General features: G+C 36.7%; 1 protein-coding gene across 1 annotated transcript in view; it reads right to left on the bottom strand.

Moving 5' to 3' along the window:
* Window positions 1-11,345, bottom strand: part of POU3F3 (POU class 3 homeobox 3) — a 63,218-nt gene extending 51,873 nt beyond the window's left edge. The window contains exon 1 of the mRNA XM_044669316.1: window positions 11,291-11,345. Coding sequence (XP_044525251.1) covers window positions 11,291-11,345 — 55 coding nt within the window. The remainder of the gene's footprint in view (window positions 1-11,290) is intronic.
* Between the last annotated feature and the right edge of the window lie 5,466 nt (window positions 11,346-16,811).

The raw sequence follows: 16,811 nt of genomic DNA, 5'->3' as shown, positions 1-16,811 counted from the left end.
GAGTCAAACAGGGAATTTATAGTAGAGGTGGGATTTGAATCCAGCTCTCCCTCCAGAACCAGTTTTCTTTTCCAGAGAGTTAGAAAACAGGACTCTTAAAAAAAAACACAACAAAAACCCTAAAAACACATCAGTAGAGTCTCACAGATTAGGCATTGTCTTATGTCTTCTTTCTGAACAAGCTTTGTAATTATATTTACATATTTTTCTTTGTTTCATTCTCATTGTTGTAGTCATTCTTGCATCTGCTTGTTTCATTCCTTCCTGACTTTTTTTGAGATCCTATTTATGTTCTAAAATTGTGTCCTAGGTGGCACTATGGATAGAGTGCCAGTCTGGAGTCAGGAAGACCTGAGTTCATATCTGATTCAGACATTTACTAGTGGTGTGACCCTGAGAGGGTCACTTAACCCTGTTTGCTTCAGTTTCCTTATCTGAAAATGAGATGGAGGAGGAAATAACAAACAATTCCACTGCCTTTAAAAAAAAAACCTGTTATCTTCTGTCTTAGAATCAATACTGTGTATTGGTTCCAAGGCAGCTGAATGGTAAGGGCTAGGCAATGGGGGTTAAGTGACTTGTTAGACTTACAAAGCTAGGAAGTGTCTGCAGCCAGATTTGAACCCAGAACTTCCTATATCTAGACCTGGCCCTCAATCCACTGAGCCACCTAGCTTCCCCAACTCTAGTGTCTTTGCCAAGAAAACCCCAAATGGGACGACAAAGAGTTAGAAATGATTGAAATGACTGAATGACAATGTTCTAAAATTAGAGCTGAACTCATTTTTTTGGGGTATCACAAAAGAATGATTTTTAAACACATTAAGATAGCTCTACTTCTGGCTTGATCAGAACTAACTTAACTGTATGTTTGGTGTTGAGCAAATCACATCACGTCTTGATGCCTTATCTCCAACATCTGTAAAGATATTGGGGATTGATTAGATCAGAGATGTTAAACTTGAGGTTAGCAGACTGCTACTTCCAAATAAGTTAAAAAAAGAATAAGATATGATTGGAAAATGTTTAACAAATATTAAAAATGCAGTAATACATAGATAATGCTAATTTGTCATTTTTCATGCAGCTAGCAGTGTTCCCTTCCTATTTGAGTTTGATACCGCTGGACTGGATGATCTCAAAAGTCTCCTCTAACTTTACATTTCTATAATTCAACCAGTGAACATTTAATTTTAATTCATTTTTCTTAGGTTTGAGGGAAAAAATGAAAAGAAGCATTTAAAACAAAGTATTCTCACTAGCCAAAGTAGATCATAAGTACAAGCAAGAAACTTCAGCAATTACATTCTTACAGCATTGTCTGATCTGGCATTGGAGCTAATTAACCATGTCAGATAAAAAGTCATCTGAGCCTACTGATTACCATAGTACATTTCCTTGGCATACTTTGTTGGGTCAGTTATATCATTTCCTACTAGGAAAGTACCACTGGGTAATTTCACTAGAGACTGTGAAGGATTTTGCTATAGTGCCAAGAGATCAATAACACCAAATCTTAAGTTACCTAATTTAGGTAACCCTAAGTTATTAGGCTTACTTCCTATTTAGTCTGGCTCTTGACTATTATTCATAGGATCATAGATTTAGAGCTGAGAGGAAACTTAGAACCCAGCCAGTCCAACTCTTTCATTTTATACGTGAGAAAACTGAGGCTTTGAGACTCACTTTTAGTCTCACAGAGGCAAGATTTTATTCATTCCAAATTTTGTGCTGTTTTTATTATATGATGCTGAGAATTCAAGTCAGGGCCCTCTAACAAAATCAAGGTAGCTTAGCTTGAAATCCAAGGAAATGGATCAACTCTGCAGTCTTCTTGGAAGGATTCAGCACCAGTAGATGGTAAACATATAAAGGGGGAGTTTATTTAAAGTAGATCCGAGAATGAAATTAGATGATTAGTTTCAATTTATACAACAAATGCTGGACTTGGAATTAGGGATCTGGGACTGATTTTCCCTACAATCATTTCCTGAGACAAACCACTTAATTTTTCTGAAACTCAGTTTCCTTATCTGTAAGCCTAGGGAATTAGACTAGATGAACTCTAAGTTCCTTTCTGACCCCAAGTCTATGATCATATGATTCCATTATACAAACATCCAGTTAGTTGAAGAGGAAGATTGGGAAGTCATAGGAATCTTGCTGATTGATAATTCTGGAGTTCTTTATAATCAGCTCTGCCAATATATATCTTTCTTATCCTCAGTCTTCAATGTGACTCCCAGACCGTCTCTTTCCAAATAATTTCTTCTAGAGTAGAGAACAGGACTCACACACCCCAGTCATTTAGTTCAATCCACTTATTTAAAAAAATAAACAAACTGAAGCCGAAGAGATTAAATGAGTCATTGGGGTTTATATGGGTAGGAAGTGGCAGAATCAGGTTATAAAACCAGATTTTCTGACACTAAAGCCAACACTCTCTTTGTACTGGACCACACAGTCCCTAGAGGCATAAAAGGTTAGTGGGTTGGGTTATTTTGTAGATTATAAGAGATTCATGTGACTTTAAAATGTATAGTGCCTAGCACAATGAGAGGGCACTCAATAAACATTAAACAATTAATAGGCTGTAATAGAAACCAGAATTAAGTATGTCAAAGGATTTACAGGATAACCATCTGCCAGGAAAGCTCTGGACAGCTGGCTACCCAGCCAATGCATGAATGGCCCTGCAAGCACACTTTGGGCCTTGCTAAGCATGTTACTCGTCATCATCTCATACCTAGTCCTGAGTTTTTTCAACATACAAAATGGGACTTTGCCATGCTAGCTGGCAGGAGCTGGAGCCAACCAATCATTCATTTCCACAAACGAGGGACAGATAGGACTGTATTTCCCTTAATCTGTAGAAAACAATGACTGTCCTACAGTGAAGACTCACTAATTGGCCTGTTAATAGAAAAGAAGGAAGCAAAAATTGAACTGGGGAGAGGGAAATGAATTTACTTTTATTGACTTTTGGATTTTCTTTTGGCCATCCTGAAAACTCCTTGTCATACAGAAGAAAAAAAGCTGTACCAGTAACTAAATGGAAACAAAGGATTAAAAAGACATCTTAAATAGCTGTTGTTTTCAAAGGATTTGTTTAGTTAGAAGGCACCCCTTAAAGGTTGTCTAGTTTAACACCTTGATTAATAGATAGTCTAATAAGGTTAAGCACCTTTCTTGAGGTCTCAGTCAGTATCGAGCAGGGTCAGAATTTGAATTCAGGTCTTCTGACTATAAATCTAGCCACCCTTCCTTCTAGTGGCTCTTGTAATTTGTATAAGTATTCTTTGTTTCATTTCACAGAAGTTTTACCAGGCTTCCCTGAAACCATATACATATGATTTCTTATGTAGATATATATTTTGTAACATATATAGCACATTCTTAGTAACACTGTCTACCTAAATGAGGGTTCAATGAAGAAATAATAAGCCAGTCCCATTCAAATAATAAGTGAAGTAATCATATTTGTAGAGGATGTAAAATTACAAAGTATAGCTAATATGTTGAACCATAGAATCTGTATATAAGATCTTGACAAAATGGAATAGTAGTCTAAAGTTTTTTTCTTTTGTCTTTTTTTCAATGAATACGCATTTATTTTCTCATCCTCCTCTCACAGAAAAAAAGAATAAAATCCCAGGAAAAACATATGCAGAATAAAGCAAAACAAATTCACACATTAGCCATGTCCAAAAAAACGTATGTCTCCATCTACACCCTGAGTCCATCTCATCTCTATTAGGCAGTAGTTCATTGGTCAATAGATGATCAGTTCTTAAATCATTCAAAGTTAATTGTCTTTACAATGCTATTATTATAGAATAAGTTGTTCTCCTGGTTCTGCTTACTCTACTCTGTATCATTTCATAAAAAGTTTTACCAGGTTTTCCTGAAATTAATCATTTCTTATAGCACAGTGATATTCTCTTACACTTATATACCATAATTTGTCCAGTAATTCCACGATTGATGGTTATTCCCATATTTTCTGGTTCTTTGCCATTACTGTAATTGCTAATCTACCTACCTACCTACCTACCTACCTACCTACCTACCTACCTCCCTACCTCCCTACCTCCCTACCTCCCTACCTCCCTACCTCTCTATCTATGTAGGCCCCTTTCCTCTTTCTTTGAACTCTTGTGGGTATAGGACTATTAGCGGTATTGCTAGGTCAAAGTTTAGTTTAGTAACAATTTGGTCTAAACTTCTAAATTGCTCACCAGCAGTGCATTAATGTACCTGTCTTCTTATAACTTTCTTAATATTTATCATTTTCCTTTTTTGCACACTTTTGCCAATCTCACAAGTGTGAGTTGCTTTAAACTGCATTTTTCTAACTATTAATGATAAGGAACATTTTCTATGGTCGTCTTTTCCCTTTGGAACTGTATGTTCATATCTTTTGAACATTTATCAATTCAAAAATGGTTCTAATTCTTATACATTTGACTTAATTCTTTATATATGCTGGAGATGAGACATTTATCAGAAAAACTTGCTGCAATTCTTTCCCAGTTAACTGTCTCCTAATTTTAGCTATAGTGTTTGTGCAAGAACATTGAAATTTTATGTAATCAAAACAGACAGCATTTTTATCTTCTCTGATTTTAGGGATTTCCAAGGACAGTGGGCCAGATAATAGTTCATGGGGAATAATATCTGGTTTAGTTTAATGAACTGTCTACTTTATGTGAGTCAATAGGACTACATGAAAAAATGCTATTTGCAATGAGTGAGGTTAACACTTGAAGTGTAGTCTGGTTGGACCGCTTTTGGAGTATTGTGCTAAATTCTGGCTACTGCTACTAGGAAAGACATTGTCAACTTGGGTTGTTTATAGAAGAAGGATTGCAAGAGGGAGGGTTGGAAACTATACCGTAAAAGGACTGGTAAAAGGAACTAGTAATGCTTAGTCTAGAGAAGAAAAGATTTAGAGGGACAGGTTGAAAGTTTTAAAGTATTTTAAGGGATGTTATATAAAAGTGATTTTAGAATCATTCTGCTTAGTTCCAAGGGACAAAATTAGGAGCAATGGGTTGTTTTGAGAAAAATATTTCGTAAACAAAAAAGTACTCATATAAATGTGTTAAATAATAATACTGATTATGACTATATTGTTATTGGGCTGATGATGATAAGAGAGAGGTTTTGACTCAATATGAGGGAAATCTTTCCCTAAATTAGGGATGTGGAGTGGGTTACAATATGGAATGAGTTGCTTCATAAAGTTTAATCTCCATCATTGGAAGAATTCAAGATGCTAGATGCTACTTATTGAGGGTTTTTGTAATAGGATTTTCTGCTTAAGTAATAATAATAATAACTAACATTTATATAGCATTTACTATGTGCTAGGCACTATTCTGAGTGCTTCAGACAACAACCCTGATAGATAAGCATTATTAATATCCTCATTTTACAGATGAGGAAACTGAAGCAAACGGAAGATAAAAGATGTGCCCAAGGTCACATAGCAAGTAAGTATCTGAGACAGGATTTGAACTTAGGAATTTCTGACTCTGGAATCTGAGCTCTAATCCACTGTAACATGTAGTTGCCCTGTCCCCAATTATGGACTGCACTAGATAATCTTCCAGTTTTGAGATTTTGTGATTCTATGCTCTATAGATTTGTTCTCTTAGTTTTCAAATTAAAGTATTTTTCTTTTATTAAAACAAAGATACTTTTGTTACATTAAAGTTCCCAGGTATTTTCCTTCTTCCCCTTCTTGCACTAGAGAAGACATCATTTGCCAAAAAAATTTATATATATATATATGCATATATATATATATATAACTACATCTTATTTCTATTTATTAATTCTTTCTCTGGAGGTGGACATACAAAAATTATTCTTCAAACAATATTTCTGTTGCATGTTCTCTTGGATCTGTATAGTTTCTCTCTTCATAATTTTGTGTAGGTCTTTCCATGTTTTTTTTTAAGTTGACCTGTTCATCATTTCTTACTGTGCAATAGCATTCCATCACAGTCATGTGCTACGACTTGTTTAGTCCTCATCTTTGACTTTGTTGTAGCCTTTGACAGTTAATCACTCTTTTCTCCTTGATATTCTTATATCTGGATTGTTGGGACACTATTCTTTCCTGTAATTGCTCTTTCTCAAACCTCCTTTGCTTTACCCAGACCACATCCTGGCCTTTCTTCTCCCTCAATACTTTTTCACTTGGAGCTCTTATTAGCTACCATAAATTTGATTATCATTGATTTGTTGATGAGTCTCAAACCTACTTGTTCAGTTTTCCTTTCTTCTGTGTTAACCTTGGGTCTCCTATGTCTAACTGCCTACTGGATATCTTACATTGGATATTCTATAACAGCAGTGGTGAAGTATTGGCATGTGTCAGTCCATGCACAGGGGAACTCCCCTGTTCCCCTCTTTCCAGTGTCTGAGGACATTTTTTGCATGCTCCTCCCCTCTGTCCTGCCCAAAGCAAACACTTCTTCCCTCTGCTGTCTCCAGTAATGCAGAAGGCTTACTGACAGCTTGAAGTTGCCCACTGGGCATATGAACTTGAAAACCTTCACCAACGCTGTTCTACAGACTTTTTAAACTCAACATGTCTAAAATGGAAACTCTTGATATTTTCCTCAAAATTTTCCCTTTTCCTAGCTTCCCAATTACTGTCGAGGGTATCACCATCTTCCTAGTAACCCAGGCTCACAAGTGAAGTATTATCCTCAGCTCTTCAGTTCTTCTTACATACCCCTATCCAAATTTATTGCCAAGGTTGGTAAATTTTACTTTCATAATATCTCTCATATATGCTCCCTTCTCTTCTCTGACACTGCCATCATCCTGGTACAAGCCCTCATTTTGATATGTTTGAGCAGTTAAAGTAGTCTGTTGATTTTTCTCCCTACTTCTCCAACTCCCAGCCATTCTCCACTCTATTCTCAAAGCAATCTTCCAAAAGTTCAGGTCTTAACCACAGCACACACCATTCAATAAACTCCCAAAAGATCGACTTAGAGAAATTTAACTGATTCCATATAACCTCTACAATCAAATATAAAACCTTCTGCTTGATGTTCAGAACCTTTCATAACATAGCTTCTCCACATCTCCCACACCTTTTCAGTCTTCTCACACCTTACATCTCCTTCTCCATGTGCTTTTTAATTCAGTGATACTAATCTTCTTCCTGTTCCTCAAACAAGACACTATCTCTGGATTCCAGGAATTTTTCATTGACTAACCCTCATGCATCAAATACTGTCCCTCCTTAGCTCTACCTACTGGCTTTTTTGGCTTCTTTGAAGCTCCCAGCTAAAATCTTAGTTTCTTTAGGAAGCCATTCCTGTTCATTTTTTAAAAAACCCTTTCCTTCTTAGAATCAATACTAAGTATTGTTTCCAAGAAATAAAAGTGGTAAGGACTAGGCAATTGGACTTAAGTGACTTGCCCAGGATCATACAGCTAGGAAGGGTCTGAGGTCAAATTTGAATGTAGGATCTCTCATCTTCAGGATATGGGTGCTCTATCCACTGAATCATCTAACTGTCCCTCCTGATCCTTCTGAATTCTAATATTCTCTGTTTCCTAATTACCTGTAATTTATCCTGGGTATTTTTGCCTATACATATTTGGTTTCATATTGTCTCTGCCATTAGGATGTGAACTCTTTGAGAGTCTCTGTTGGTTTTTGTCTTTCTTTTTATCCTTAGTCTGGTGCTTGGCCCTGACTGACATCATTCATTATTGGAAAACTCTAATTTTAGTTCAAATTTCTGGAGATTTCAGTTTAAAAAATTCTGGGAGGATAGAAGGTGGGTGGAATTCACTGTATATTTTCTTCAACTTAAATTTCCTTTTACTAATAGACACAGCCATAATTGTCGTTCAGGCATTTCAGTTGTATCTGACTTCATGACCCCTTTTCAGGTTTTCTTGACAAAGATTCTGAAATGGTTTTTTGTTTCCTTCTCTAGCTCAATTTGAAGATGAAGAAACTGAGCTAAACAGAGTTAAGTGACTTGCCCAAAGTCATATAGATAGTAAGTATCTGAGGCTAAATTTGATCTTGTGAAGATGAGTCTTCCCACCTCAGGTCTGACATTCTATCCACTGAGCGAGCTATCCAGCTGCCCTAGTAGTGAGACTACTGGCCACAAAGAGATTATGAAATGTGGTGAATTGAAATCTACTTAGAATTATTAAAAAAAAAACAAAGGAAATGTGAACATCAAGAGGAACAACACATTTATATAGGGTTCTAAGTGTAGCAGAACTTTTCACATGAACATATTAGAATCTCTAAATAAGGATAAATTTCAAGCTGTGGTTACTGTCATGATCTCAATATCAATTTTAAATCAACTAATACACATTAATTAAGCTTCTACTCTATGTTTATCATGGGCAGCTAAGAGTCTTAGTGGATATAACATTAGACTTGGAATCTGGAAGATTCATTTCATAAGTTCAAATCCAGCCTCAGTCATTTACTAGCTGTATGACCCTGGGGAGTCATTTAATTTCATTTGCCTCAGCTTCTTCATCTTTAAAATGATCTGGAGAAGGAAATGACAAGTGACTCTGATATTTTTTCTAAGAAAACACCAAATGGGGTTATGAAGAGTCAGACTGTGTCATAGTTACAGACTGACTATGAACAACCACAAATATACTTATCCTCTTCATTTTGATGATTCTCAAAACCACTTCTCTAGTCCTCCGTATCTCTATGATAATTTCAAGGCTTATATTCCCTACTGCCTCTTGGACATCTTGAACTAGATATCCTGGAGCCATCTTAAACTCAACATGAGTGAAACTGAAACAAGTTATTTTTCACTACCAAACTTCCCCTCTTCCTAATTTCCTTATTACTGTCAAAGGCGATATGCTAGTCAAATTTGATATGATGTGAAAAAGAATTATTCTCTTCCTCATGAAGCTTGCTTTCCACTCATGGAATACAACATGTTCCCAAATAATTTAACACAAGATACATTTATAATAAATGTGATTCATAATAAAATGCTTGGGACAGGGGAATAAAAAGCTGAGGATATTGAGAAAGATCTATAAGAGAAAGTTCAGGGTCTTAAAAAGAACTGCAGATGCTAAGAAGTGAAGATGATGATTAACAGGATTCTAGGCACAGGAAACCACGTATACAAAGGCATAGAGGGAAGAATTGGAATATTGTGTGTAGGGAGCCTTAAATAGGTCTGGCTAACTGGAATGAAGAATATATGAGAGAAACTAATGTTTGGTCATTCTGGAAAGACTGGAATGTCATTTATGAGGACTTTAAATTCCAAACAGAGGAATTTATCTTTTTAATCAAACTGCCACCTGCCAGTAGGTACAAGGACCTTTGTTGCACAGGTCATTGGTGTCAACCTGGAGGGGATACTTGCCCATGATTTTTAATCAAAATGGAGAAACTAAGGAAACTTGACACCTTTTCCCTCATGGGGAGTGGAGAGCTTTGAGGTTGCTTATAATCTTTCACAATTCTGAAAGAATTCTGAGAGATTCTAATGCCTAGAGAATCTCCATACAAAATGTGTGCCTCTCTTTTTCTGCATCTTGAATCCATCACCTCTCTATCAGGAAGTAGGGAGTATGCTTCATCATCAGGGAGCTATGGTAGAAATGCAAAATTCATAACACATGTTAGTGCTAACATTTCTAAAGGTATGAAATGAAAGCCTTTTGGCTAGGGTTTACTGGGTATGAGCAAGTGGATAGTGTCCTTTCTTTTCTTTGTCAAATGAGATAATATTTGTAAACCACTTAGCACAATACCTGTCATATAGCAGGTGCTTAATAAATGTTTATTACCTTTGCCTCCTTTTACCCTCTTCCCTATAAAGCTATTTGGGGTTCCACAGTTTAGAGGAAAGAATTGACATTTTTGAAGTAGGTTTGAATATACTTCTATCATTTTAAAAACATCCTTACCTTCTGCCTTAGAACCAATACCAAATATTGGTCACAAGGCAGAAAAGCAGTAAGGGCTAGGCAGTTGGAATTAAGTGACTTGCCCAGGTTCCCACAGCTAGGAAGTATCTGAGGCCAGATAGAAACCCAGGACCTCTCATCCTCAGACCTGGATCTCTATCCACTGAGGCATTTAACTGCCCCATACTTGCATAACTTTCAAGTTCAATGCTATAATTAAAGCTCCATAAACTATGTACATTGGAATTCTGAGTCCTATAACTTGGCACAACCACAGTGGTGCCTTGGGTCTCCTGCTACCTCTCTTCCTTTCCCTGGTATTCATGAGTATAGCAATGATATCCTGAGTATAATACAACAAATATCATTCATTCAATCACTCAAAATACATTTATTGAGCACAACTATGTACCAAGCATTGTCCTAAGCATTACAGATACAAAGAAAGGTAAAAGGCCATTTCTGCTCTCAAAGAAGTCACAATTTGATGGGGGAAGGGAGCATTCAAATCACTAAATACCAACAAGCTAAAAACTGGAAATAAACAAGTGAGAAAAGGCAGAATTATGAGGAATTAGGAAAGACTCTCTGTGGAATTTTAGCTGAGTCATGAAGAAAGCCAGAAAATAGAGCTGAGGAGGGAGGGCATTCTGTGAATGGAGGACAACCAGTGAAAATGCCTGAAGTCAGGAGATGGAGTGTCTTATTTGAGGAACACGAAGAAGGCTAGTGTTGCTTGATCAAAGAGTAAGTTGAGAGGGAGAGTGTAAGGTATGAGAAGACTGTGAAGGTAGACAGAGGGCAAGTTTTGAAGGATATTGAGTGCTGAACAGAAGATTTTATTTTGCCAAGTACGACATCTTGTAATGTATAAATTTCCAATGAGTTTCATTTGCTACAGAAACTGCAACCTCAATAAACCAACAAAACCTACAATCGCCTAGTCTGGAAGATTGCTATCCAACAGAGTCCACGACGCGTGCTGGCAAAAACCAACAAACTCCAGGTCTTTGTTAACAGATGCCTACGTCAAATCTTGAACATCAGATGGCCTGAAAATATCTCCAATACCAGACTCTGGGTAAAAAACAATTCAGTATCCCATCAGTCAGGACGCTATGAAAAAAAAATATGGAACCCACCAGGGAGGAGGAAAGTTGGAAGGCCAAAACAGACCTGGCAAAGATATGCCCAGTTGGGGGAAGTTGCCCAGAACAGAGTCTGTTGGCGTGAGATGGTTGCGGCCCTATGCTCCTCTGGGAGTCAATAGGAATAATAATAATAATAATAATAATAATAATAATAATAATAATAATGAATGTTTAATTCTCACAATCTTCTTTCTCATTGAAGGCTCTTTCTAGAGCAGCTTCTTTGTTATCCCTCATAATGCCAACTGCATCAATACTTCAAAACTTCAAGGTGATATTATTTCATTGGTGTGGATATCCCATCATGGACTGTGGCTCTTTCGTAATTTTGTAATTGTAAACAGTAGGTGATCTTCAAGTGTTTATTTGGCCAAAAAAAAATCACTTTGAAGCTAATATGGTGGCTTCTTTAAGTCTAGTTGCAGATTGGTTCTTAGCAGACAAAGATACATACCATCATCGGGTCCATGCTCAATAGTCCTGGATATATTAATCTCCTATTATGTGCCAGACATTGTATTAGGTGTTGGAGATACAAAGACAAAAACATTAACATTTTGCCCTCAGGAAGCTTATATTATATCAAGGGATACAACTTGTAAACATATAAGCAAGTACAAAGTAATTACAAGCTAATTTTGTTAGGGAAGCTGGGGAAAGAGGATTAAGAAAGACCTCTTTTAGGAAGTGGTGATCGAGATGATCTTTGAAGGAAAAACCAGTGTTCTAAGAGGCAGAGAGTATAGAAAGAGTGCATTTCAATCAAGGGGAACAGTTTACACAAAGATAGAATGTCATAGGTGAGGGACCATAGAAAAGCCTGTTTGGTTGGGCCATAGGGGACATAAAGAGGAGTTGTATAATAAGCTTGCAACCAGGTTGGGAATAAGGTTGAAAAAGATTTTCAATTCCAAACATATGAGTTTGCATTTGATCCCAGAGGCAAATAGCAGAGTGGATTGATCAGAGAAAGGATGTCATCAGATTTGTGCATTACTACTTGTATAGTAACTTTTAGAACTTGTATTCCAACAGCATAACCTTTGTGAATCCATTGTAATGAGACACTGAAGGAGGGTAAGTAGAGGCAGGGCAGCCTTGGTGCAGTGGGTAGAGTGCCTTGCCTCTAATCAGGAAGATTCGTCTTCCTGAGTTCAAATATGACCTCAAACACTTACCAACTGTGTGACCCTGGACTAGTCAATTATCCCTTTTGGCCTTAGTTTCCTTATCTGTAAAATAAACCAGAGAAGGAAATGGCAAATCACTCTGTATCTTTGTCAGGAAAACATGAAGAGTTGGACATGACTAAAAAAACAACATTAATAGAGGGAGGACCTGGTTAGAACAACTGACCACCTAGTGGCTTTCAGAAACAGAAGCTACAACAGGAAGAGTCAAAAGCACCTAGATTCAAACTCCATTTCTGATTTTTTTACCTATTTCATTTAATAAACATTTATTAAGCACTTACTACATGATGAGTACTGTGTTAAGGGCCGATGATTGGAAAAAAAGGTGAAAACCTAGTCCCTGACTTTAAGGAGCTTACATTCTTATGGGGTAGATAACATATAAACCAATTATAAGTACAGGTAGTCCTCACACATTGTGACTTTCCCAATCGTGATTTTAATCTATCACAGTTTGACAATAGAAATTAAATGGGAATTTGGGGGTTTTGTAGAAATCACAGATGACACAGAAAAAGTTTAGAAATTCAGAAATACATAAGATATATGTAGAGTATTGTGTTATATCAACATATTTTACACCATAAATATACACAATTTCTTTTTTGAAATTAAAATAAGGAAAAAGTTGTTTGTGAAAAGAATGTGAAAGCCAGCAGACAACACACAAGGGCTAGAAAGGCAGAAATATCTTAACATTGACTTACATATAGCCTGTGACAAAATTATACAATAAAGCACTATAAATGGCTCATTAAAAGAAAAAGAAAAAATCAGACTTCTTTGCTATGATGAGAGGGTCAAAAATTTTAGGTGGATTTTTAGGGAGAGAGGTATGGTACTACATTCCTAATCCTCTCGATGTGGAAGAGATACCTGTACATACAAGATACATACAGTGTAAATGGGAGATAATTTAAGAGGGGAAGTGCTAGCAATGATGGGGTAGGAGAGAAGGAGGGAACTGGGAAGAACCTTGAAGAAGGAATGACTTAACCTCAGTCATGAAGGAAGCCAGGGAAGCCAGGAGGTGAAGGTGAGGAGAGAGAGATTTCCAGAACTGTGGGAGAGCCAGTAAAAAGAAATAGAATTTGAAGATGGAGTGTCGTGTTTAAGGAACAGGATGGAGGCCAATTTTAAGAGTATGTAGAGGAAAATAACATATTAGAAGACTGGAAATTTAGGAAAGGTTCAAGTTATGATCTTGAGAAAATCTCTTCATCTCTCTGAAAAGTAAGTGAGTTGGTTAGACTTGACCTCTGGGGTCCCCTCCAACTCTAGAATTGGGTCCAACTCAAGAGTGGTCATTGATCATTGGGATAAGTAGGACTCCCTAACAAGATCATATATCCAAAGGGATGTGGAAGTCCTTTATCTGGTTTTCCTCCTTAAAATTGTGTGTGTGTGTGTGTGTGTGTGTGTGTGTGTGTGTGTGTGTGTGTTTGTGTGTAGAGTCTCAAAATTCTCTAGTGTCTCTGACAGTGTTGTTTGTAAGAGGCAGTGCTTGGCACCATTACTGTAGAATATTCTTATTAACATGCTTTTCATAAGCAAAGCATCACTCATCAAATATTTATAAGCCATAGACAGTGAAACTGATGTTTTGCTTGGCATCTGTGGGGACATTTCCCACATGCAGTTGGGTGGAGTGTGGGCAGGTGAGAGACCCTTCAACTTGATGTCATGGTCTAGGCGCTCCCGGGTGAGCTATTCTTGGCATGGTTTCTCCATGGCTTTGGGCCTGATTCTTCAGTCTCTCAGAACTCCCACTTAGCCCCTCCTTGCATGGAGCTCCCTTTGAAGTCCACAGGAGCTCTTTGAATGGAAAACATACACAACGGGGTGTTGATGCAAATAAGAATCTGGCCTTATATGCACAGTGAATAAAGGTGATTCTCACCCCAAATATTAGCTCTCTAGCCCAGAAAGCATAGTTTGATCATTAAATAAAAGAACCAAAAAAAAATCCTCCAAGGAGATGATAACCAGCTGATTATTGGAGAGTTTTAATTAAAGCAACAGATAAAATAAGTGGAATGCTTTGTTTTTACTCTTATCATAGCAATAGGATAAGCATTCTCCTTTTTCTGGGGCAACTTGCTAAATGAAAAAGTAAACATTAACAGCTTCTGAAACCTCCCTGATATAGGATGATAATTTAGAAAAATATCTCTATTAAGGATAGTTATAGATATTTTTTTGGTTGGAAATGCAATCCCCGAATGAGTATGTAGCTGCTATCTATAGACAGGCTAAGTAAATTAAATCACTTGCTGTCTTTTTTTTCAGTAGCTCTAAAGTTAAAAGTAATTTTCAAAGAAAATACTCAGTTTGAATTGGTTTGTAATATCTGTTAATGATCTTAAAAAAGAAATCCACTTATTCACAATCCCATCCCTAAGGGAATTCCAATGTGCCATCAGAAAAATTTCCAAAGTCTGAAATGTCATTAGCTAGTGATTTCTTTGAAGTAAAAATCTGTTAAAGAATAAATTGCATCAGGTATACAAATGTATGGGACAATCACTTTGATGAACAATATGCTTTTTTCCCCCTCTCCTGATGTTTTCTGTTCCCAAAAGCAACAATTTAAAATCCAAGCTGTTAAATGATGGAGATGTCTTAGAATTACATCAGTGTATATATATATCTTCTCACTCATATCGAATCTTTACATATATTTGTAGATTGTTGATGTAAAAACAGTGGAGTTGGAAACAATTTGGATTGCTTTCCTTGTACTTACCTCTTGGAAACAGCTAAGTAAAGGTGTTGCCATCCTGGAATAAAACAATGGCTCATTTAATTTTGAATCCTGGAGCTGAGAGCGGCCCTGGCCAGATGCTTTGAATGAAGGTGTAAAGACTACACAACAGTATGAATTGTTCAATACTAGATAACGGACCTGGGAAACACTATACCAAAGGGAAAATTTTCTTCCTGACCCCAGCTGGCAATCAGTTTCTGCCTGGAAGTTGGACAGTCTTTGTAATCTAATCCCAGCTACTATAACTGCAGATGCTAGTTTTAGGTCTATAAAGGTCTATAAATAACAAATCTTTTTTTTTAAATGTTGTTTTTGGAGAGGAGAGTTAGATTCCACTCCCCCCCAAAACCATTTACTTCAGTGATTTCTACAGGTTAATTATACGTTGCATGAAAAGACATCTCTTTGGAGCCATCCTAAATTTGTTTCTTTTTAATTCCACCTCATATGACAAAGTAGGAGAAATAAGAGCCCCTCCGTGGCCATCCAGGTATCATTTATCACTTCGTATGTTGGCACCTTTAGCTTTCTTCACTCTCACTGATTTACTCATTTCTTAGATAAAGAAAGAGCTTAATTTTGTTCATTTCCCATCTCTTAGAAGGGTTTCTTTGCTTCTTCGTCCACTCCTCCTTCACAGTACCTTGCCAGGTGTTTCTAACGCCCCTTCCATCACTCTCTGTTTTTCAAGATATTCTAGACATGATATTCTATCACCTGCTTCCAAGCTTCTGGACGCATAGTTTCTGATGCCTCAAATGCATTCATTCCTCACCTCTACCTTTTACAATCTCTAGTTGTCTTTATTTATATCATAGTTCAGGTCCCACCTCTCTTAGCACATGACATTTTCCTGATGCCTATCTCTATCTTTTGAAATTACATTGCATAAACTTAATAATTACTTATTTGTATACATGTTTCCTCCCAATGGAGCATAGACTCTGAGTGTAGAGACTACTGAATGTGTCTTTGTATTTCTAGCACCTAACATAGTACCTTGCATACAGTAGTCATTTCATAAATGCTTTTTGAATTGAGTTGAATAACCATTGTCTGTCAGTCTCCCAATGTATTGCCCGGCTGTAGATTGTTTCTAATTCTGACATTTCTTTCCACTGAGAAAATGACTTAAATGGGCCCAGTGTTTTGTGGAAAGGACAGATGGTTACTCCTTTATATATATATATATATTTCTAGTTACACATAAACCCAATTTTTAACATTCACTTAAAGAATGCTGAGTTCCAAATTGTCTCATACAATTCTCAACAAAATTTTGACCCAAATAAATAGATTTGTTTTATTTGGTGAAGATGATCTGTGAAGCCCCATAGGCTTCTCTACAGGATGACCAAAGAGATCCTGGATAACACCCTTTCCCATTCTTCCTCATTGAGAAGGCAAGCAACTGATATACGTTATACAAATGTAGCCATACAAACATATTTCCATATTAGTCATGTTGTGAAAGAAAACATAGACCAAAAAAAACCCTCATGATAAGAAAGAAAATAAAAAGTGGCATGCTTTGATCTACATCCAGATTCCATCAGTTATTTCTCTGAAGGTGGATAGAATTTTTTACTTTAAGTCTTTTGGAACTGTCTCAGAGCTTTGTGTTGTCGAGATTAGGTAAGCCATTCAAAGTTGTACATTGTACAGTATTGCTGTTTCTATGTACAGTATTCTCTTGGTTCTGCTCGTTCCCCTCTCTATTAGTTCATGTACATATTACTAGGT

Source organism: Gracilinanus agilis, chromosome 3, assembly GCF_016433145.1.
Source record: "Gracilinanus agilis isolate LMUSP501 chromosome 3, AgileGrace, whole genome shotgun sequence".
Lineage (NCBI taxonomy): Eukaryota > Metazoa > Chordata > Mammalia > Didelphimorphia > Didelphidae > Gracilinanus > Gracilinanus agilis.
This window is presented reverse-complemented; position numbering and strand designations above follow the sequence as displayed.